This window comes from Stylophora pistillata, chromosome 2 (genome assembly GCF_964205215.1).
Source record: "Stylophora pistillata chromosome 2, jaStyPist1.2, whole genome shotgun sequence".
NCBI lineage: Eukaryota > Metazoa > Cnidaria > Anthozoa > Scleractinia > Pocilloporidae > Stylophora > Stylophora pistillata.
The window spans coordinates 36,111,450-36,135,992 of NC_142520.1; the positions used below are offsets into that span (position 1 = coordinate 36,111,450).

General features: G+C 39.3%; 2 protein-coding genes across 6 annotated transcripts; both read right to left on the reverse strand.

Moving 5' to 3' along the window:
• Positions 1-36: 36 nt before the first annotated feature.
• Positions 37-10,598, reverse strand: LOC111346050 (extracellular calcium-sensing receptor). Its single transcript, XM_022953343.2, has 2 exons — positions 9,589-10,598; positions 37-2,801 (listed from the first exon to the last, which is right to left on the reverse strand). Exons 1-2 carry the CDS (start codon positions 10,021-10,023, stop codon positions 603-605), a joined length of 2,634 nt encoding a protein of 877 aa, XP_022809078.2. The 5' UTR covers positions 10,024-10,598; the 3' UTR covers positions 37-602.
• LOC111346854 (DDB1- and CUL4-associated factor 13) lies at positions 2,743-24,536 on the reverse strand. Of its 5 annotated transcripts, XR_015996863.1 has the most exons (12): positions 24,190-24,536; positions 19,175-19,282; positions 18,146-18,244; positions 16,964-17,119; positions 16,021-16,346; positions 15,684-15,782; positions 14,835-14,871; positions 14,647-14,735; positions 14,323-14,397; positions 13,400-13,492; positions 3,797-3,865; positions 2,743-2,801 (listed from the first exon to the last, which is right to left on the reverse strand). XR_015996863.1 is itself a non-coding variant. In XM_088749732.1 (11 exons), the coding sequence occupies exons 1-10, from the start codon at positions 24,457-24,459 to the stop codon at positions 13,405-13,407; spliced, it is 1,347 nt and encodes a 448-aa protein (XP_088605858.1). In that variant the 5' UTR covers positions 24,460-24,536; the 3' UTR covers positions 2,743-2,801; positions 13,400-13,404. The 5 variants fall into 5 exon arrangements, 4 of the variants coding, with proteins under 4 accessions (XP_088605858.1, XP_088605857.1, XP_088605859.1 ...); XM_088749732.1 differs by lacking the exon at positions 3,797-3,865; XM_088749731.1 differs by lacking the exons at positions 2,743-2,801; positions 3,797-3,865 and adding an exon at positions 12,345-13,208.
• Between the last annotated feature and the right edge of the window lie 7 nt (positions 24,537-24,543).

Below are 24,543 nucleotides of genomic sequence, written 5' to 3' on the forward strand. Positions count from 1 at the left end.
AATGTGTATGAAAACTAAATGGGATTGTATGAAAGCTCCGTGAGAAGACAAGTTTATTCATAACAGTTATGTATAACAGTTACATGCCATAGAACGCACTTTCTACGGGTTTACCAGGGCAATAACCCACGCAGGATGTAGGAAGACACGAGAAAAGTTTGTAAATAATGATCACAAGCCGGAGAATTGGAATTTACAAATCTTTTTTTTTTTTAATGGGTTTACCAGTGCAATAAACAATAGGCTTTTGACCAATCAGAGACCTCGCACTATCTCAGTTATTTTATAGAATTAAATATAATAATTTAAGAGACATTCAAGAGAAGTTTGTCAAAAATGAGAAGCAAGCTGCAAAACCATTTTATATTCTAATGTAATTTGGGTAAGAAAATGTAAAAACCTAAAATAAGTAAGATTAATTTTTTACCCTTTAAAAACCATAAAACGGCTCTTAATCCTGCAATAAGATAGGAATGAAACTGTTTCACGCCGCGCCACCCCCCCGTCCCTTTCTTCGCTCCTACCAGGACACGCACACCCAAAAAACTCATTCCACAATTCCTCCTTCTATCCGAAACTTGCTGATACAACGAAAAAGAACTTCAGACGCTTGATTTCCTCTCTTCAGGTAACTCCTTTATGGTCGCAATAATTGACCCTTGAGAGCGCCTCGGTCCCAGGTATTGTTTTACTACTGGTAATTTGTTTGTCGATCCGTTCATAAACTGAAACGCTAGACACGCTGGCGAGGTGTTCCTTCTCAAGGTCGTGCCCTGAATCGGCGACAGATCAATCCCAGAAGCCTGATCGATGGAGTAACGCCTAGTGCTCTCTATCGCAGCTTGTTTCGTGTTCTTCTCCGGTCGAAAAAAAATAACACGAACTTTGGGTAGAAACAGCAGGAAAAGCATTGAATATGCTCCCAAAATTAGCGCTATTATTGTACAGACGTCGCTTTCCCTTCCAGGAATCAGCGCGTGACGGCAAATCAAAATAGCGGTCCACGACAAAAAGGTTGTAAACATGCTGAGGCAGATCCATTTGAATTCGTTATAAGCTCTGGGCAGATTACGCGATTTGTGAGCTAAATACGAGCAAATTGTCGCAAGAAATGTGTCATAACCTAACGAAGCCAAATCAATGGCCAAATTGTGGTCACATGACAAAACTAAAGCGTCTGCGACGCTGTAATCGTACGTAACTCTTGGCGGGAAAACCAGAAGGTGGAACACGCTCAAACCAATCTGCACGAGAATCAGTGCGCATGTCAAGAAGCCGTACCAGCAGTTGCTAAGAAAACAATGCTGCTTGAGAGCCGAAAAAATCTTAATCAAACGGTTCGTCTTGGTCAATAGAACAGCAGTGATAGTGGTGTACAAAACTGCAAAAGAAACGGTTCTCGCTTTGCAAATAACGTCAGATGGCTTCCCAATGTACAAAACAGGGTTCAGGAACCAAAGAATAAGCACCATTAAGGACAAGACTGTAAAAGTTAAATTCGTTGCCTTGACAACAGGGGTGTCCTGATATCTCACTAGAACTCCCAGCACGAACAGTGTAAGAATCTCTCCCAGTCCACACGCGGACAGTAGAAAAACTATCAGTATTTCTCCGAAGTTTAATACTGAGAATGGTTTGTCTACACAGCAACTCTGAAGCTCATTTGCCATTTGGTGCTTCGGGCAAACTTTACAAAGGGTCGCGGTGTGGTTATCATTAAAGGTCCCCTCAGGACACATGTGGCAGTTCCACCGACATTTCTCCAAACCATATTCGGTATAAGTGCCTAGTGGACAGCGCTCACGGCATCCAGAATAAGGGATTCTGTATTCGTTACCAGGCCAACGAATGTCAGTCTCATTCATTACCAGTCTCTGCTCCCTGGTCCATTTTCCTACTTGGGTGGTCGTTAAGGTTTGATTGCAGATGGCTTGCACATTCATGACAACAAATTCTTTATTCAACTCTCGGTTAGAGACAAAGGATATACTGATATTTTGATTATTTCTAAACTTATTATTTTCTAGGTTCTTCAAAACAAGTTGCCGCGCATACTGCAGAGTAAAATTTCCCCGCAAGCAGTCAAAACTGCTCTGCTCGCTATTTATAGTACACTGGGTAACTTTCTTCACTGACTGCGTAACCGCGAGAACTGCTTTCATGACGTAAGCACTTTTGCCCAATGACACTCCCTGCAAGCCGATGGATTGCTCACTGCTACGATTACCACAGACAGCGGACCAGCGGCTATCTTTTTCGAGCCAAGTGCAATACATTTCTGATACATTTTTCACCAATATGCTGACAACATCTTTAAATCCGCCCAAGCCTTCTTGGGGCACAGACACGGTGAGCATCCCGTCCATTACGTCATAGTAGCCTTCCACCAATCGGGATCGCTCGTCTAACGTGTCAGTTATAATCCACACTCTTTTTGTCAAATTGTTTGCCCGTGCTTCGTGGAAAATCTTCGAAATAAAATCCTCGCTCCCCAAAACTACGTTTACAGAAATACTTCTGCGATCTTTGATTGCCATCACGATACGCGAAAATTCACCATTACCGACTGCTTCATGAAAGGGAACGCAGATGTCGCGTTTTTTAAGGTCCCGTTTCAGGTTTCCCATTATTCTGCGATGGAAACTTTCTCTAGAACTTATGATATTTACACAAGACCATCCGAAATAAGTTATAAGACTCGTCAACACTGCTGCAACTTGTTTATCAGAAGGACGCGTGTGGAAAAACGTTCTGAAAATTGACTTGTCGTTGAGAAGTGAGCTGGAAACTCCATAGCTGATCTGCGAAGATAATAATAAAAAACAAGTCGATTTAAAATTTTAACAGTGCGTGATTATTTCTCTTAAATTTACCTCTCATAAGCTCCGTGGCAAGGTAAAGCAAGAAGTACAGGAGGAAGTTCAACTCTAGTGTAACTAAAATCTGCAAGCTTTAATCGTTTTGGGTGATCTTCAAACTGTAGTAGCACTTAATTAAGTCTTAAGAGTGGATCATAGGTATTTATCTTCTCAGATAAATATAAATCAGCTTGTGAAGGGGCTAGAGCTATCAGGTGCCACTACCAACTGAAGGACGAAGCGACATATTGAGAGCAAGTAAGATCTTAATGAGCTACATGTAATTTTATCCCCGTAAAGATATATACTCCAGGAACTACGTAAATTAAACAAGTTTACTTCATGCAGCGTATTGAAATTTGAAAGAGTAAACTAACTACTTGAGAATAGCCTTCAATTGTGAACAAAACTCGACAACAGAAGCCGTCATCTTGAATCTGGCCTGGCAACCTGGCCACTTACCTGTGACGTTACCCAATTTTGCTTCTCTTTTCAAATTCTCTGCAGTTTTTTTTTTAACAATAACATGCTACGTAGAAAGGCATTCTTAACTTAGAAGATAACTTTTTACACTGTATGGAGCAGTAATTTGTCTCAATCATTTTTGGAATGTCCAACGTGTTTGAGAACAAGTTACTGCGTTCCAAACAGCGGCTTCTGTAGTCGAATTCTTAAAACACTGAAAGCCAATTTTTTAACGATTCGGTTTCTCTTTGGACTCTAATAACGCTGCAGACAACCTCATTCCAAGGGTTCTTCCCTCTTGTAGGGAAAAGCGCCCTGGGAATGAGGTTACGCTGTAGGTTTCACTCCGCCCACCAAGTTTCGGTGGGAATAAGATCGAAATGCACAATGGGAAGATTTGATGGACGGCTTTCCCGTATCGTGATTGGGTTCCCTTTCAACGGTGTTCAAAAACACAAAACTATCATCTCGACCTGAAATCTTGCGTTTGAACCCTCCACCCGATTTAAAGCCTACTGTAGGAGTCATTTTCCACAGCATTCCTAAAAGGAAGAACACAAAAATATTTCATGTTTTTCAACCAAGAGCGACAATAATCACCCACTGAGTATCTTTAGCGGAGTAGATGACCAGCATGCGTAGCAGAACACAAACAGCAGAACACAAACTAAGGACAAAAAGTTGTTTATATCAGACAACGACTGAAGAAAAAAATAAATCATGGACAGAAAGACATCCGTGCGTTAATATATACATGGCTCTTGTCAAAGAAAACTCCCTAAGTCAAATGCTAGTTTTGGAATTCACGGCACACGTGGCACTTGCAAATACAGCCATCTGATGTCTAAAATTGACAAAGCTGTGTTGACTTAATCATTCCAAAGTTGGAAACCCCTTTCTCCCGCTAAAATAATTTAATTGAAATTACCTTGAAAACTTCTACAAAAATGCTCAAAGCAAAGACAACAATTAGAAACATTGATTTTTAACTCGTTCACATGTTTTAATAACTTATGCCCGAACTCCACGGACTTTTTTTGAGTCTGGCTCATTTCCCGAACATCGCCTGCTCTCATATCGAACTTATCGACTTAAACTTCCAGCACTATTCGTTGATTGCAAAATCCTACATAGAAATAGTTTGCTGATCAAAACAATTACATTCAACATTATACCAGAATATCAATTTTCAACTCAGCAGCTCAAAGTTCTTCGTCCAACGCTATGGGGAATAAAAATGAGGGAAAGTTTTTCTGGAATTCGTGTGAACAATGTCTCCTTTGAGAGTCGAAAGAAATTATTTGAGACCTTTTTTTTATTTTTGGGGGGGGGGGGGGGGGTTTCCAGAGCTTTCGAAACAAACTGGCAAGTTTTCAATTTCATAAATGCTCACTTCAAGTAGTAAATTTTCAAAGGTTTGGTCGGAAATGAAAATTAAAGCGCATTCATTGGCTTTTTGAATGTTCACTAAAAGACAAGAAAATAAACTACTGTTTATAACATCTGATCGACTCTTTCTAGAAGCTTCTAATGACTTGTTTCCGTAATAAAGCAAGAACAGTGATTTGAAAACAGAAACACAGTGACGAAGCATTTTGATGAACTGTACAACTAATTTAAAATGAACTTAAAATGAAAAAAAAAAATAATAATAATTTCGTGACTAGACAAACCTATGGCCAAAGAGAAGCCGCCAGACGTCTGTGCAACCCTTAGGGTGGAGGGGAGGGGAGGATAAAACTTTTCTAAGACATTAATTTTCCACACACGTTTTCAGAACTTGCCGCTAAAATACGTCGCATATTTTCACCTGCTCAAGCTAAGCATTGGTACAGATCGCTCAAAAATTCAGCTGGAATGAAATATTTTTTTTATTTTGTCTCCTTTAATTCATTTGGAGTTCAAAAGATAAAGACTTTTATAAACACTCTTGAAAACTATACCTATTCGAAGCCATTATGGCCGAAGTATATACACGAAACCAAAACTACGCCCGTTGGAGCGGCACATACACCTCTGGAATTCATGGGACTGAATTTAAGTGAGCATTTTATAAAAACAATGCCTGTTTAGCGAACTAGAAGTAACTCTTTCCGGCCTTTTCTTCTGAGTCTCAATGGTGTTTGCATCAAACCAGCAGGGTTCTTCAAAGTGCTCAATTAGAGACATCAGTTCTTGAGGGTTTGGTCGAAGATAAAGAGCAGTAAACGCTACGATGTTTATAGGATTTGATGAACCCTTGAAATCTCGCTGAAAGAAGCCATAACAAATAAACTGCTTTCATAACATCCGACTCATTATGTCTGGAAGCTGCTGACAACTTGTTTCCGCAATAAAAAAAGAACATATGTTTTGATGGCTTTTGTAGCCATAATAAAAAGCATTTTGATGAACTGCATGACTGAATTAGAATGATCTTGAAGGAAAAACGCTTGCGATTAATAAACAGATCTTCATCTTTTCTGGTTTGTAACATGAGTAATCTACAGTCAAAGAGAAGCCGTTACTTGACTAAAAAAACCCGGTGGGTAGGAGGGTGGGGTTACGACTCCTTAGGATTCTTTGCAGGGATGTGCCTCCCGGATCTTAAAATCCTGACCCTATTTCTGCCCAAACATGCCATTTCCCACACACGTTCTCAGATCTGGCTTAAAAGTCATTGCTGTTTTTTAACCTGTTCAAGTCAAAAATTGATAGAAATCCCTATCAAAATTCAGCTCGAGTGATACATTTTGGTTACACCTGTCTCTCTACCATTTATTTAGAATACGTGTATATGCTATTGTGGTTCCCTTGTTTAAAGAAAAAAAACACTGACACAAGATTTCAGACCATAACTCCCCTGTTCCATACCAAATTTTGTACAGACCAGACCCTTTTGAGACAGCACATAAATTGCACGTCTGACATTGGGGACTACCCCCCAACCCCCGTCTTTCCCCCACCCCAATCCCGTTATGTCCAGGCTTTTTACGAGCAAACCTTTGGACTTCCTATGTGGTTTCGCTTTACTTAAAAACGGAAACCAACGGACTAAAGCAAACCGTAGAGAGATAAAAGCCAAGCGACCGGATTCTATGGCGCCACAAACTCAGACAGTTGAAGAGATCTCGCTTCTATGTTCAATCTATTTTGAATTGTTCTCACTAATGCGATGAGTAATTATCGTATTGCGCAAGGAAACCCTCGCTTCGAAAACTGAACGGTGTATTCTAGGCTTTAGAGCTGGTACTTGCGAGAGATAAGTCGTAATAGCTGAACAAACCATTCATACTTTAAAAAAAAAATAAAATAAACCGCGAAATTGGAAAATTACGAAAACAAATACATATTTCGATTAAGAGTTAAAACCGGGCAGGGCTCCTACTCCAACTATCGATTGAGTTAACGCTAAAGTTTATCAGTGGAGCGCTTTGAATCTTAGTCTTTCTCAGAGACAAACTAGGTGTGTTGCACAGCCTTAGCCCTGGCTGTGTTACAATGCGTAAGAGTTCTAGAACGATAGATGTTATGTGTTCAACAGCAGCATGGGACAAAAAAAAATCTTTTCGCGCGCCTTCCCCCACCCCAGCCTCCCCTCTCCGAGAAAGTTGGAGCGTTACAGTATTACATAACATTCTCTATTGCCGGTCGAAGAAAATTTCACTGAATCACTGATGTCGTTGTCCATAATGTTCGCTTAAAAAAGATATTCTGTATCAAGGCTAAAAGATTAGGAAAAAAAAATTATTAAGATGTTTAAACCAAACGTTTTCGGCTGTTTGCCATCATCAGGGTTTACAAACAATCAATCATCAGGGTTGGCAAACAGCCGAAAACGTTTGGTTTAAACATTTTAATAATTTTTTTTCCTAATCTTTGAGCCTTGTATATAGAATATACTGATGTCGTTGTTGTCCAATTTTTACCGCTGTTCAATATTCGCCCTGGGTGAGAGTATTTTTAAACCGTTGAAAAAAGAAAGTGTCCTCGTAACTTCGCCATACAGAAGAGATGATGACATATTTCTTAATAATTTTCTAGTGAATTCATTTATAGCAGCCTTTTATCCACCTTACATGCGTCTGCAAAGAATAATTCTTTTAAGAGGATAAATCCCACTTAAATATAGCTAAAAATCTTCTCGTGCGTAGCTTTGTGCACTTGGTTGAATCATGCAACTTTTTCCCTACCCTCACACTCGAAAAAGATATTTCAATGCTTCAATCCACGAAAATAAAAAGACCAAAGGCGGAATCACGCATTCCAACTCGACGGGGGATATCGCATATCCCTTGAGAGCACTTTAAAAGTTCACAAATGATGTTTTTGTTTTTATCGGCAGTTCTATTTAAGATCTGGTGCCTATTTGAAAGAACCCACTACATTAAAAGAAAAGTGCTAATTTGCAAAAACGTTCTCCATCCAACATAGATTTCTGTCAATGTTGAGTCGTGATTCCTCGTTGGCTTGTAAAAAAAAATAGGAGCATTTTAGATAAGCCCTTGAAAGAAATCTCCCCAACCATTTTCACATCACAATAACTACATTGAAGTGGTCTCCCCGCTGCTTTCAAAAAGATGCAATTGTCAACTACTTCAACACCATTTAGCAGCAGCGAAAAAACGCATTTAAAATTTGAGGATTAAAGTGGATTCAAACAAAAGAAACATCAAACAAATTTAAAATTTTTAACCAAAACTGACACACAACGTTTCACAAAAATGCGCAGAACGAACACGAAGATGAAATGTACACGACTTTACAATCGCGACTCCTTGAAGATGGAATGATATTCTTAAAATATATTTAACAGTCTTGTGTTCATGACAAAAAAAAGAAATATATAAATACAAATATATAAGAATAACGGCAGCGAGGCGTCTCCACGGGAAATTTTTCACATCCTTCAGTTTAGGATCGTTTCGGGAAGCGGTTAATGAACTCAAGGCGGAAAAAGCGTGTCACCATTGATTTTGTTGTTAACAGACAATGTGGACAGCATAACTTGATAACAGAAAAAATCATAATCTTTTGGAAAATGTCGACACGATACCCGGTAATTTATCAAACTCGGGGACATGGTGTCTGTTTATCAAGACTACCTGTCAGTTTCATTGTGAATTCCGCAAAAAGCGGACAAACAAATGTTTGAATAAAGAATTTTCGGCACCACATTTAAATCTGTGTCAAAGAAAACTGTATTTTGATTAAAGAACGCGATGGCGTTAATTGGCTATGCATTTACGAGATAGTAAAACATGTTAATAAGAGTAAACCGATAAGATCAATTTAGTACAAATAATCGCTAAATTAATGCATCCGTCTTCATATAGAACAAAAACATTACCTAAAAAATGCGAATAATTCTTCTCACGTACGAAAAGTGGAGATACGTTTGCAGCGTAAAAACAAAGTTGCCGCCGATCTTAGAAACATAAAGGAATTTTTCGTTGCCTTATTTGCAGGACAAAAAGTGGGACGTTTTCATTCGATTGAAAGATTAAACGAGTTTTTTCGAGCTACCTCCAAATCTACTAAATCGAAAAAAAAAGAAAAACGCCAACAAGTGGATTGCGAAATCATTCTGAGTTTACGCAGGAGTTGTCTGAACAAAAATCTCCAAAGCAACCTATGAATGTGCTTGTATTGTGAAAATTCATCTATAACGTCCAAAAATTATATATTAAGTCTACATTCTCAGAAGGCTATCTGTAGAAACTACCATAGGATGAAAACAAAAATTTCATAAGCACAGAAATTTCATCAAAAACTGATTCTATGATAATCTGAAATATACGCCGGAAGACTTTTCGCGTATGTCATACAATCCAAGACAAAAAAAAACAGAAGTTTTCACTTTATTTCCTCTTTTTCCAGAGCTTGGTTTTCGTCAGATGAACGCAATTTAAGGCAACATTTTGTACAATGTTATCTGATGAAGGATTACAAAACTAACCTGAGGTTTGGATGCTCTGCCCTCGAGCGAAAGATCACATAACGCGGACCTATTTCCATAAATGCTCTACTTTTTATTTTCTCCTTGTAGAGAAGTCATCATTGTCTAAAGATATTCCTATACAATTTAAATTTATCGGCAAATGAAAACGTGCCGACCTCCACAGATGCTCCCTAGGGCTAAAAATGTGATTCGGGATGGGTTTTCATTTGAAAAGTTGATTTTACACTTCGCTTTTTTAAAACGAAGAAAGTTTAGAATCGAGCCAGAGGCAAGTTGACATATCAATCTGAAAGGAAAATGTCACGTACGGGAAAGTTTTCTTACCTGAGGTACCCCATAAGCGCTCAGTATGCCACTCGTAACAACAGCGTTGCCAGACAAATCTGGGCCCACGAATGCGAGCACTCCACATTGTTTGCTTGCATTTTTCATTGAACAGTTTACAAATGATTGTTCGTCATTTTCATTTCTCAAAAAATCTTGAACCTCTTTCACAGACACCACGGGGCTCGAACAACTGTCTCTGATATCATATCCGAGAACTGCATCGCTGTAAAGCGAATCATTGTTTATGGTATAGACAAACGCTTCGGCGAGCATTAATCCTTCGCTCCGCACTTTCGTGCACTCTGGGCCTTCGGTTATGGGAAAAAGCCCTCCGACGATGAATTTCCCTTCTTTGAATCTTCTCCAACGACCAGCTGCAGAATGAGCTTGTAAACAAAACACTACCACAACAAGCGCCAGTGAAACCCCCATGTTGACTAAGAAAGTCCCGCAAGAACGAGGCAGGAACTAGATACGTGTAAGATGCACTTTGCTACCTCTTCTAAATATTTAAATGAATCCGTATTTAAATTGCCAAAACAAGTCGTCCCCCGTGCGTGGAAATTACCCACACCTTGAAGGTTTTCCAAATTTTCCTCAAAAGCGAAGAAAATTTTTCTCTTAGGCAATCAAATAAACTCTTTCTCAAGGAATTTCGATTTTAAATTACGGAAATGTAAAATTGTTCTCGCAAAAGTTGAAATCCACCCAGCTAAAGATGCTTTGATAATGTCACGAACTCTGTACGGCCGAGCAGAAAATTCTTGGCGAAAATCCCAACACTCTACAAAATGAAAGGATTCCGTCGATTTTCAGTCGGTCTTTGTGCCGTTGATGTCGGAAGAATGCTTCATAATTTCCGAGTAGCTTGCAGAATGGTTTATCATTCCGCGCTGTCATACACACAAATCAATTTTGACAACACTTCAAGTCGATGGTAAATAAACGATTCAGCCAACCACTAGAGAAAGCCCATTAAGGGCCATAAAATAACTAACTGGAAGGTGGAGCGTGTTTACAAATGGCACTCGTTCTAGTCAGGGAATAAAAAGACAAAAAAACAGCTGCAAACCTCTTACGGCAATGCAAAAAGGGTACCGCGAACACGAATGAAATGAAACGAAATATTCGTGTTAATTCCATGTCAGTGATACTGCATGCAAGGCGCAGAGAATTAAAGAATTCGGGAAAAAAAGTCGCTGCAAACTTAAGTGGTTTTCCGAAGATTGGTTCTAATAATTTACAGATCTTTCGCGCAAAGCCGCTCTGTGTAAGCGCTTGAGTAGTCGAATTGCGCGCAGTCTGGCTGTACTGAAGCGATTTAGACTAAAGTATAGACGCTTTAAGATCACTGTTGCCGATATTAAAACTGATTTGAATAGAACAGAATTGAAGCTTGGACAACCCCCTCGGCTCTGACTTTGAAATAAGAAAAAAAAAAAGAAAAGGAAGGAAAAAATAGCACGTCGCGTTTAAAAATAACTAGAATTCCTTGTGCTCTCGTTATATTTATACAAAAATAGACGGTGTCCTTACGAAATCTTTCAATTAATTTCATTTTAAATGAGGGAAAAGCCGCATAGCCGAAATTATTTTGTAACGAATATGATAAGCCGAAATATGAACCGAAAAAGACATATTTTTCATCAAACATGCGATGAGAACGACCTCAATAATTCAGACAGCAAAAGAAAGCCATTCTATTTTTAAGTAAAAGTTGCGGAAATTTCCAAGGATCGAGAAACCGAATACCCCTTTAACCTGAAAATTTTGGAAGGATTGATAAACGCGTTCTTAGCAAATACAGTAGATAACTCAAGACAGACAAACAATATTGAAAATGTTCGTAAGATTCACGAGACTTGAAAATTCAACGCAGCTGGAGAGTTCCATGTTTCTCAAACGTTCGTGACATGACGCCAAGAGCAGTATATATATACATATATATATATATATATACATATATATATATATATATGCAGTTATATATATATATATATAACAAAAAAAATGCAAGCAAGCAAAGTATTTTTACAATTATAAAGAAGCTACCATAACACGTCAATTACAAGTATTCATATTGAAACAGCCTATAAACTAGGAAAGATACGGAGGAAAGGAGAGCAGAGCTTTGAAACTCGAGCACGAGTGTAAAACAGATATTCAATGGCAGAACATCAAAATTGCAGAGCAAACCCAACATATTTGTATGTCTTATTCTACTTTTAAAGTCAGACAGGTGATTTTGCCTAATTTGATTCGTTCAAAGTTTTGGTTTGATGTTTCAATCAGGTTTTTCCTTTGCGTGAATACAATAAAAGGCGAACTTGGGAAATAACAGCTTCAGGAAATCGTAATTTGATGAATTACGACAGAAAATCTCCTGGAATATAACTCTTTCAGAGGCGGCTCTTTTAACTAAAATTGTTTTCTCATTCAATTTCTTTTACTGATCACGAAAAATAGCAACATTAGTTTGCAAATCTTGTCGAGAACATGATTCAAATCACCTAAAAGTTTACTTTAATTTCCGATATCTCGGACTAATAGATCTGAAAACACTCATAAAAAGGCGCATTGAAAATAGTAATCGTTCATGATGTCTTTATCATTTATATTACAAATTTTATTGATGGCCACCTCTTAGAAGTATCTAGTATCAATGGTGAGAATGTTTCTCCATAATTATTTTTCAAGTCGATGACACGCAAGCCTGTAAACTTACAACCATACACCGAACACTAATGCAAACATAATGATCACGATTTTTTATTCTAATGATATCATTATCATTACTAAATGATATTTTAATATTACAAGCGAACAAAAATACTTCAATCTATTCTTAAACACATTTCAGCGTTAGCTAAAGCTTCTTTTTTGGTAGATATAAATAAGACAGCAGAGTTAATGTTCGCAAGCATAAATATGTTTTGGGCCCAACTTAGAGTTATCTTAACCCGAGCCGGCAGGCGAGGGTTAAAATGACTTTGAGAAGGGCCTAAAACAGTTTTATGCCTGAGAACATAAACCCTATTAGCACTTTGGAGGTCATTGAAAAACTACAAATCGAAAAGACGACAACAAAACAGTCTGCACAGTCACGCGTGTGTGCGAGCGTGCTAAAGTACAATTTAGTCCGCCAAAATCTTCATTTTTAGCCCGCAATATGCGCTACAATGCCTTACAAATAGATAGTAATGTTTATTTTCATGAAATGGCACTTAGTTCGCAAAATAAGTCAGATAAACTTAAGATTAAGATTCTCAAATGTTAAACTTTTAGAACATATTTATTGGAGTGACTCTCTGGACCTGATTGTTTGTCGTTGCGCAAGTTCTCGAGAAAAGGCGCCTTAAACTGATCCCAGAATTAAACAATCTCTCTGTAAATTCTTAAAACAACATACGCCGAAGTAATTTATGATGCTCTTCTGTCACATATCGGCAAATTTTCGCCCACAAGTTTTTTCGACAATCATCGCTCATAACTCTGCAAATTCTCATGCAAAATAAACAGTATATGCTGGCGTAACATCCAATGTTCCTCCTTCACCAGTCGGCAAATCTTCGTCCGCGATTTTGTTCCGACAATCGTCGCTAATAACTCCGAAAATTCTCGCAAAAGAGAAAGCCAGAAAACTTTTCAATTTTTATCTACAAAGCGAAATTTCAGTTGCATGTCACAGATCATAAGTGATTACGATGATGTACTTCAACGTACTCAGTTGCAATCGCATGGCCAAGGATCCACCGAGTATATCCAGTCACATGCATAGTATCGTGCTTGTGATTAGTAATAGGCGCACCTTTCTCATTCAACAACGGCAACAGCATGTTTCTTTCTTTCCGCCACACGAGGCACGCTTCCTGGCTTACTATGAAGACGTCTGTTCTCCTCCCTTTAAAAGAAAGAATATTGCATATCAATAAATAAAAACTCCATTCATAAAGGTTTGAAACAGGCTGTCAGAACCAAATTGTCTCGCAGGAGTTACAAACAACCACAAAAGCCAATATGTCTAGGTGTTTTAAAAGCGTTTAACTTTTTTGGCAAAGACACCCGTTCTTAAATAAGCTTTGTGTTCGAGTCCCGAGTTTTCCCCCCTTTTCCCTAATTTTGTTTCCTTTTACAGATTTTGATAAAAATTTCTCTTATTTTGCAAGACAGAGGCTTTTCTCTTTGTTTCCCTTTGAAATTTTGCGCGGGAAATTGACGCACGGCCGGCCAGAGTTGATCCCCTCGCGCATGCCTGACGTTTGACCGCTGTGCTGATGTAACACATCAAAATGACTTTAAACACGAAGGCGCGCTATATAAGGAAGTCTTCCCTGGGAAGACCCAGGCTCATTTGTCACTCACCGTGTGCGGGTCAAATTTAAATGCTGGTAGACGAACAAAAGGAGATAATGTGATATCTATTGTTTACTTTCACCAGCATGGTGGCATGAGGTAACGTGCGAACCACCTACTTCGATCTCAAATTTACCGCCACAAATAAAGACAGTTTCCATTGGAGAAAGGAAATACAAATCTCAAACATTTTTGTATTGTGATGAATACATAAAACAATTTTGAGGAATGTGCCCGCTGTTCACTGTTTTGGAGTAGCTGTAGCTCAAGCTGGCTTGACTCTAAGAGTTCTACATCACACGACAGTTCATTGACAAATAGTCCAGTGAGAGCTAAGGCTCCTTTTATAGCGCGCCTTCGTGTTTAATAGATACATACTTCCTCTTTACAGAAGCCATCATGATCTTCTTCTCCTTGGCTGCCTTAAATACCGCTTTGGGAACATGGCGATGTCTTAAATAAAACCAAGACAGACAAGTTGTTAATGAAAGGGAATCCTGCCGATATTTCAAGTAATAGAGGTGACAGTAGGGGTTAAAGCCTAAACCGCCAATAGGAGTTGAACTACATCTAAATTCTTCTTACAATGTCATCCTCGTATCACAGACTTAGGTGACAAGAATGTAGGAAATGATCGCCAACTAAAGAAGCTCTTGATTGCTAATCACACATACTTTTTCGTATGTTTCAAATTTCGCCTACCTTTTAATTCTCTTCAGCTGAGGATGATGTTTAAACCTCTCCTTTAACTTTGCATTGTAATTGAAAGCTGCTTTTTCTCGAGGTGCAAGCTAAAATACAGGAGAAAATGCAGCTGGCTTAGCACGGAAAGAAAAACAACTGAACGTCAAAGGGAACAAAAATACTGAGCGAATAACTCGCTTTCTTACCGCTCCCAACTTCTGAGAAGAATTGGCTTTCCATATTCTATAAGGAAAGAAAAGTACTGGTCAGTACCAATATTGATTGAGTTCACAAAAATCAAAGTAATCACACCGGCAAATACCAATAAAAACAAAGGTTAAAATCATCATTAACCAATGAGAACTCAAAAGAAAAACAGGCAGTCTGCTTAAAGCGCGGGAAAAAGCTTTGCATCTGATTGGTTGAGATGATGGTGCGAGTTCTCTAGACTAATCACAGAGCGAAAAGATCGCTTTCGATATTCAGTTGAAAATAGCTCTAATTGATACATGAATATGTTAAACTAGACGCATATCTGCGTTCACACGGGCTTTCTGTTGGCTTTGTGTTTTTTTGTGCCTGTATTTGTCTATTCTGCTTGGTTCACGATCACGTGTACATACACCATGAAATTTGCGTTTCCTCTTCTCTCTATTAACATTAGATAGCTCAGTTGATTTAGCATGTTTCTCGATGAAAGGTTCACTCTTAAATATTCGCCCAGAAAGAGATCTCTCTAAGGAACGTGGACCGATCCGCTCCGAAAACGGTCGACCTCTTTTAGTGTGGGTCCACCACGAACGCCGTGTTCATATTTTGTATACGTTTTGAGCTTATTATACGTGCTGATTTTGCACCGCAAAAACTTCTCAATTCTAACACGAGCGTTTCCTTTGGAAACCAATGAACTTGCAGGCTTCAACCGATCAGCTTGCGGGATGGGCATTATCTCCAAAAGTTTTGAAATATCACGCAACTCTAAGGGAATGATGTCACAGGGGTCACACTGTCATGCCATATGAGGGGAATGACGTCATAATTCGCATTTGATTCACCTGATATTTGTCTCGTCACTTCCAGAAAGAACATAAGTGGAATCCCCGCTGAACCTCACACACGATACCCGCTGCATTCGGCTGGTATGGTACACCTCCCTGTTTGAGCAAATCAAAGCTCAGCCATTAGAGAGCTGATTATCGAGCATAGGCCCTTGGTCATTCGCTCTGGTGCGGGGTCAACGCCCTTTATTCTAGTGACCGAAAAATCTGCTAAATTGAAGACCTATCCAAAAATCGGATGTGCAAAATTAAGAAATCCCCGACCTCACAGGTATTCAGTGAGTAAAGCGAAGCGGATGAGTAAAAAAAAAAAAAGGAGGACACAGATTCTTACCTGCTTCGTCCAGAATCCCGCTCAAAAATCCTTATTGTCTTATCATAACTGCCGCTCACAAACTCTTGTCCTGTGGGCGAGTAATCTACGTCGAGGACGGCAGACACGTGATCCATGTGCACGTTAATTGGCTCTTTGAACCGGCGTATGTCGTACGTGTACAGATTTGAATCCTCATTGGCTGCGGTGAAGACAAACGCTTCGAGTGGGTTCCAGGCCACTGTGTTGCTTCTCATTTCCATGACAACCTTACGCAGTGGAGCGGAACCCCGCATGTCGTAAAGGATGATACTACGATCGGAGGCGGTGCTAGCGAGAAGGTGGGTCTGGGTACGAAATAAACGCGTGAGTTTTTAACCAATATTCTCGTTTACTTTTCTCTCTGAAGTCTTTGAGTCAGAGGAGGCGGGTGTCAGTTGTTTCAAGGTTTTTTTTTTCTGCCTTTTTGGCATTGAATACAAATCAGGAAAAACCACTGGGTGTCGAAAAACCAAAACCAAGGTAATCACAGCGACCAATCAAAACAAAGCTTTATTTTATCATTAGCCAATGAGAAGTCAAAGTGAAAACGAACGCGGGAAAACACGGACGACCAGCACGCAACTGTTTTCAGTCTTTGCATCTGATTGGTTGAGAGGATGATACGAATTTTTTGAACCAACCACAGAGCAAAGTAAAACCAAAGGAATCCCGGGTTACTTATGTTAGCAACTCAAGATGCAGCGCTCAATCAAGGCACACTTAAAATTCGAACTAATTATGATTCGAGTTGAGCGTGATGGGGAGGGATGTGTCCAGGTTTTTTTTTCTGAATTTAATCCAGGTACAAAGGTACAAAGGCTTAAGTTTATAACATATTGATTATGTGTGACACTTTAAAGGAAATTGTGAAATTTATCAAAGTTATTCTTGTAACAAATCGAGTTAAAATACAAAGTCAAACCTCAATGGGGTTGAACTTAATGCTATGAATGGTGTCCACGCCCCAATTGAAGCTCCGAATAGGATCAGCCCTGTTCTCATTCCAAATGTCAACTTGCTCTCCACATGTCGCAAAGTCATCGCTATTCCAGTTGTGATCAATACCATGGTAGAGATTCTATACAAGAGATGCTACGATGTCAATAACAAGAATCAAAGTGGCTATGAGTCGTTGAACTCCGAAAATTAACTATGACGGCTGAGATGTTGAGTCCCCTGAACTGACTTTGTACTTAAAACTTTTGGCTAAGACAAGTGGCGTTTTATCCGTATGGTCTACTAGCTGAAAGAAAATTCCCATTATCACATACACTATACCCTCTGCAAACTTGCCGCAATGGATAGAGCTTCTTCGCTCAAGTCGAAAGTCTTGGAATCTATCTCTGTCTATGGCAAGTTTTCAGATTTTTCTTTATTTTTTCTCTTTTTTGTTTGAACAGAAAGTTGTACAAAGCTATAGTCGATGTCCCTTTCAAATTGTAAGCTGTCAAAAAACATTTTGTCTACCGCGTTCCAATGAGTGTTTGAAGGATAACACACCCAATAACCTCCATTTGGCTGAAAATATGCTAAATTATTTACACTGCTAAAGTTCACAGTTTCCTCAAGCCTTCCCCTCAGGAAAATATTCACTTCTGGGAACAGATTATGTCTGCAGATAAATATCCAAAAATTCTTGTACCCTTCTTTGAAAACCATTCCTAAGATACTAGACGATTTATGTTATTCAGGTACTTGTCTTGCCCCGCCACAATTAGCTTTCGGGGCAAACTATCCCACTGTTATTTTATGTAAGAAGATCAAAGAATAAACATTGTTGTCGTTGTTGTTGTTGTTACCTTTTGACCCCAAAGAGTGACTAATATCTAATTTCTCTCCACAACATAACCCCTGAATCAAGCATTCAGGTCAGGAGAATAAAGAAAATGATCACCAACTAAACAAGCCCTTGTTCATCAAACAAAATTTCCTTGTACGCACCTTAGCAAATGTCTAGAGAACAGTATGGAGAATATGCACACTGATATTAGGGTGTAGGAAGCCTTTGTTTGTATATTTTGGGTAAAAAAAAAAACATTCAGTTTTTGGTCATTCTTCAACAGAACCTTCAGAACTTTTTTTGAAACATTTCTCTACATAATACCTTGCCAATGATGGTGTTGAGTGGAGTCTGTGAACTCTCTAAGCTGATATCAAAACTTTGTTCCATGCTCCACTGTTTTATAACTTTGTCATCCCCTACCTGTTGTGTGGGTAAAAAAAGCTTACTTTTGGGGTTTTTTTATAATTAGCTACCTGACCCTAAACAGTTTCTGTGGTAGATAGGTGTATTGTGTGATAGAATGCTGGTTCATTACAGGTGAATTAGAAAATGTCACAAACTGACCAGACACTTCACTTGTAACCAATTATAACACTGGTTAGAGAGAGGCACGGTGAGAAAAAAAAGTGTCCTACCCTAAAACACAACACTGTGACTCAGACAGAGCTCAAATCCAGGGGTTACTTATCATTTACACAAACAAACAACCAAACAAAAAAGCACCTGATAATTCTGCATGGAAAATTAGTTGATTCATGCCATTCTTTTGGGAGTCATTCAAAAAATTATTCGAAAGACATTGGTTCAAGAAATACTCTTCTTTCCATGTTTTTATAACCTCTTTCCCTCTTCTGTAAAGCCCAGTTCAGCCATAGAATGTTTATGTCAATGGTAAGTACCACAGTGCTCTCTTTTCAGAGTTGAGCATGCTAAGGGTAGGCCTCAAGCTACCCTAACAAAAAAACTGTAAAACTAAGTACAGCCGGCCGGTTAGCCCAATGGATAGTGCGCTGGACTGTTGTGCGGGAGGTCGAGGGTTCGAGCCCCGGCCGGACCAACACTCAAGGTCTTAAAATAATTGAGAAGAATTTGCTACCTTTCTATAACATTGAGAAATGGTTAGATATTCTAGTCTTCTCGGATAAGGACGAATAAACGGAGGTCCCGTCTCCTGCAGGGTTGAGGTAGGAGACGTTAATTTCCCACACACGAGATTACTGTGCGGTGGATGTCCTCCCCTGGGGTGGCATGGGTGGGAAGATAGCAGGTCCACATCAGCAAATAGCTGCCATAAATCAACCTGCTCAAACAAATAAAGGATACATACATACATACAGGTATAAAACTTACTGAGAAAAAAGTGTCTCCAGAAGGAGAGGTACACAAGCCACGCACAAAACCAGTGTGTGCTGTTAACGTCTTCAGGCACTCTCGTCGCGGCAAACTCCACAAGCGAATCTAGAATGTCACAAGTATCACACATCAATCAATGTTCTATAAATAACAATTGAAAATTAACACCCAATGATCGGAAAGTTTATACAAATGTATGGTCAAATTAACCCTTTACAGGGCTCAACACTTACCGTAGCCCACTAGCCACAGACTAGTAGAAATTTAATTTTGGCCAGTGGTTTTTTATTTCCACTAGCCAGTTTGGTTAGTAAATAAACTGAAATTGTCGCAAGATCTAAGATGTCACTAGCCACTTGGCTAGTAAGTTGAAAAGTTAGTGTCGAGCCCTGCCTTTAGCCCTTGAGGGTGACCTTTCCAACTGGGCAAGATGTAACGATGTGGAAGTTTCAGTGAAAGGAGTTCATATGGAACTCTTCAATGATTGCCTGTAAGTAGTTGAGAATTTAAATCTTGCAGATACTTTAACAAGTCAGGGTAAGTTATTGATATTTCTCTTTATGGCCAATTTGATTGGTAAAACTAACTAAAAGTATGCTGTTAAGGCTTTATGTGACTAGCAGTTAATTTCTCCTAACAATATCACCCCTGAATCACACATTCAAGTCACAAGAATAAAAAAAATAACCACCAATTAAGCTCTTGGCCCTGGTTGTTCGAAGGATGGATAATGCTATCCACTGGATAAATCTTTAACCGGTGGATAGCGCAGTACGTTTTGGTAACACTTATCCCCTGGATAGCGATTTATCCGTTGGATAGCGCTATCCGCTCTTTGAACAACCAGAGCCTGATTGTTAAACTAATTCTCCTTTTCAGCACCTTACAGTATGGAGAATATGCCTGCTGATATTAGGGTGTAAAGAGTTAAGCAATTTGGTAATATCAACTAAGTTAAAATTGTAAATTGGCCACCGTAAAGAGTTAAAAAGCTGATGTTTCAAGCGTTAGCCATTCATATCCTTCGCTCTGACAAAGGGCTAATGCTTGCAACATCAGCTTTTTCGCAGGGCTCCCACACGCACATGGGGCAGAACCCCATACCCATGGAATATGGTCAGCCTCTTTTCATTTGGTTGTCACGTGACTGACTGAGCGTATGTACATACATACATGCCTTCAGATTGCATGGGTATGGTAAGGGAGACTATCAAAACGAAGGGAGGGGTGTCTCAGGTGAGTCTTGGCAAATGCACACCTTTTATGCTATCATTAATATTATGAACTTGATATTACCAAATTACCTTGATACCCCCACCGACATAGCACCACAGTTTCTTTAGAAACTTACCCCCTTTATTATAAAGAGTTAAGCAATCTACCAAGATATAGTAAATGAGAGTTTGGTGTTAAACCCTTCAATTACCAGGAGTGATGAGGACAGATTTCTCCGCACAATATTGTTGGAAAAATGGACTGCAGGACTGTCACACTGTGACAGACAGTCCCATCTCCTGCATCTATTAATTAGTTAATTTGGTTTGGCAGGGGACGTTAAAGAACCCACTCACGAGATTACTGTGATGTGGTCTGGCCTGTTTACTGGGAATTGGGGGGAGGGGGCATCTTCAAATAAGTTTCCTTCGATTGTTTGTAAACTGCTGATGCAGTCTGGCCAAAGTCCCCCGAAAAGTGTTGTGATGTGCATTTGATCATATCCACATGTTAATTTGCGCAATATAAATATTAAATTATTATTATTATTATAATTATTGAAAGTGAACTTTGTTCCTTTGTTCTAGCTGCTTAGTGATAAGTTGTCACCGCATGATATAAGGTTAGGATTTTAAAACCATGTGCAAGTTGAAAAGAGAGATCTAGCAGTTGTAACAATCCTTGTGGCACGGACATTAAATTGGGAAGTGATTTGAGTTTGTAGGTCATTTTAACATGAATATTATAGGGAAAATCTCCTGTGTTAGAAGCAATCAGAAGATTCCTGACAATATCAAGACAATATCAAGCAGATGAGGGATGAGAAGAAAGAAGAAAAATCAACTAAGGGATTATCATATAGCACTACAAACGTCGCATAAGGAAGATTCCGACCGCATTCCATTCACTCTCATGTTTCACCCTCACAACCACTCAGTTAAATCCATCATTCTTAATAACTTTAAATTACTTCAAAACGATCCAGATACAAGCACTATCTTTTCACAGCCTCTGCTCGTTTCATTCAAATGCGACAAAAATGTAGGCAATTTTTTGGTCAGAAGTTCTTTTCAGACTAATGACCAACCAGGCACTTTTAAATGCGCTAGTGCACCATGCAAAACGTGTCCTTTCATTCACAACACTGATAAAATATCGGGACCTAAACGATCCATTAAGATCACCGATCACTTCACCTGCACCTCCGCCAATGTAATCTACTGCATAACTTGCACTTATTGCAAAAAGATATACATCGGCGAAACAGGCAGAAGACTAAGTGACCGATTCCGAGAACACCTTCGAGACGTGGAAAAGAATGACAAGGACACATCGAAACCAGTCGCTAGACACTTTAATTTACCTAATCATTCTAAGCAACATATGGCAATCTGCGGTCTTTCCTTAAATTAAGGTAGCACAGATAGCCGTAAAACTCTTGAACAAAAGCTCATCTTTCAAACCAGCAGTCTAAATCCCACAGGGATCAATGAACGCTTTTCATTCCACTAATTTATTTGTGTTTTTCTCATTGCCATGTTCCCACCAATAGCGTAGCTCCATTTTCTGCCTTTAAAAGCACACACAACCCACAATTCCTCTATTCGCTCCGACGAAGGGCTAATGCTCGAAACGTCAGCTTTTGTAATCGTTACCGTGGCCAATTTACCATTTCAACTTTGTTGATATATCCAAATTATTTTGTTACTCCCACTGACGCAGCCCCAAACAGTTTCTTTCGAAACTATCAGCCTTTAAGGGATTATCAGTTGATCCAATACCAAATTTCTCCAACTTCCATGATAAGAATTCTATAACAGACTGTAGAGAGAATAGCCCATTTGCGAATTACCCTTGGCCTCTTTTTCAAAACGAGGCCTGGTGCTCAATCATTCTTGTAAAAATGAGTTTAATTTGCATGTGAATGAAAACTTATTATCATATGAAAGGATGAGCACCAGGACTCGTTTTGAAAATGAGGCCAAGGGTAATTCAGAAATGGGCTATTACTAAATAAATATATAAGATCTTTAGAGAGAAAGGGATATGCTACCAAGATCTGATTACTGAGAATTTCGTACTTAATCAGGGTTAGGTTGTTTAATAGACCAATTTCAATATATTTCGACGTGACAGACTAGTGACGAAACTCCAACACCAAAGCGAGGGTCCAGGGAATACGGTGCGAATAATGAAAACAAACACACCACTGCAAACAGTGCAAGGATAGCCATGTGCGATTGATAAATAGGGTATATTCTCCGTTTTTTTTTTTGGTCCATTGCTGTTCATCTTCGCGTGTAGCATGGTAAAGTATTATGCTGTTGCGCTTTGACGCAATAGGAGTAAGAAAAGATCGGATCTCAGTTATTTTTGTTTTCCTACAAGGCCCAATGAGCGTAAGAAGTGGGAAGTTTTCTGTAAGCGAGCAGATAAAAAATTCAAGGCACTGGGCGATCCACGAATCTGTTCCTTGCATTTTAAGGAAGCGACATCGAGATTTCAATTTCTGGTAGAAAAAGTGTACGTTCAGACTGCTATCCGACTATCTTTGATCCAACGAAATCTACTAATACTGTGAGTTCACGTTCGAAATGTCTTGCCGATAGGAAGGCACAGTGTGATGAACAACCACAAGCCAAGAAAGTTTGTCCCAGAAAGCTCCATGAGGACTCCAAGGAGACTTGCGTGGATTTTAGTGCTGATGCGATTTCAGTAAACCATGATCACTCGTACTTTTGCAGCCAGGAACAAGCAACACCGAAAAGTAACTTGAACGGTTCTGATACTACGCTTCCGAAAGGTATAATTTGGATATATCAACAAAGTTGAAATGGTAAATTGGCCACCGTAACGATTACAAAAGCTGACGTTTCGAGCGTTAGCGCCTCATCGGAGCCTGACGAAGGGCTAACGCTCGAAACGTCAGCTTTTGTAATCGTTACGGCGGCCAATTTACCATTTCGACTTTGTTGATATATCCAAATTATTAGCTGATGAAATAGACTACTTGATAACTGACCTGGAAGAGTGCAGGAGGGAGGAGATAGTTGCACATATCTGGGAAGGTGACTTCTGGAAATATCGAGAGGTTCCAAATCCAGTTCGATTTCAATATGGATGCAGGGTCTGGCAAAACACCCTCGTCTGTGGCAAGTAATTCAGCCATGATATGATTTTCATTTTAACTTTCCCCTTCAGTCACTTTCGGGAGCTTCATTGAATGAGCATTAAACGCAAGCTCAACCAACTGGGCCTTTCTTTTACACTTTCCTTCCGAGGATGTTTGTATCCCTCTTCCTTTTGACGCTGAAAGTATTGTAGACTGATCTCACCTTTTTTTTCTGACGTGGCTATGACAACGATGATTACTTAGATTTACTTTCAACTCGAAGAAACTACAAATTTACACTAGAAAAACAATAATAACCCAAGAAAGCAGTTTCTGCTCGAAGATGTGAGCAACTAAAGCTCCATTCGAATGAATTTTGTTCCCCGGAGTCTCGCTTGGGTGTTCAAGTTTCGCTACCAGTCTCTCACGTTGAAATATATCGAAATTGGTCTATTAACCCTTTAACTCCCTGAAGTGATCAACATGAAACTTCTCCCTAAATTATCCATACATTATCCAGCAAAAAGGCTATGAGAATACTCAAACTTATCAATTTGAAGTTGTTATCCTGATCTAACACCGAATTCTCAGAACTTATTTTTACAAGGAAATGTTGAACACGTGTTCAGAATTGATCACTCCCGCGAGCCAGTCCCATAGCTACAGAAATGCAATAAATACCTACCTCTCCATCACAAGACCCAGACAGCAACACAGATAGATTCCTTGGATGTCTAGAAATGCAATTCACACCGTCTGTGTGTCCACCTAACGAACCGACAAACGGTTTGGCGAACACCCGTTCGAGTTTGATAGCATTCAGTGCCCGTGTATATTCGCGCGGTGCTTCGAAGGGATGCAACGAAGGGTCAAAGTTGCGATGGATCTTATGAATATCGGTCCTCCTTTCTCTAATGTAGTCTGCTGGATTCCTTGAGAGGACTTTAACCTTCATTTTTCGTAACTTTAAACTAAAAGTTTACACAACCTTTCACAAACCCGCCATGTTTTTGCGCCGTCTATACTATTGAACAGCGGT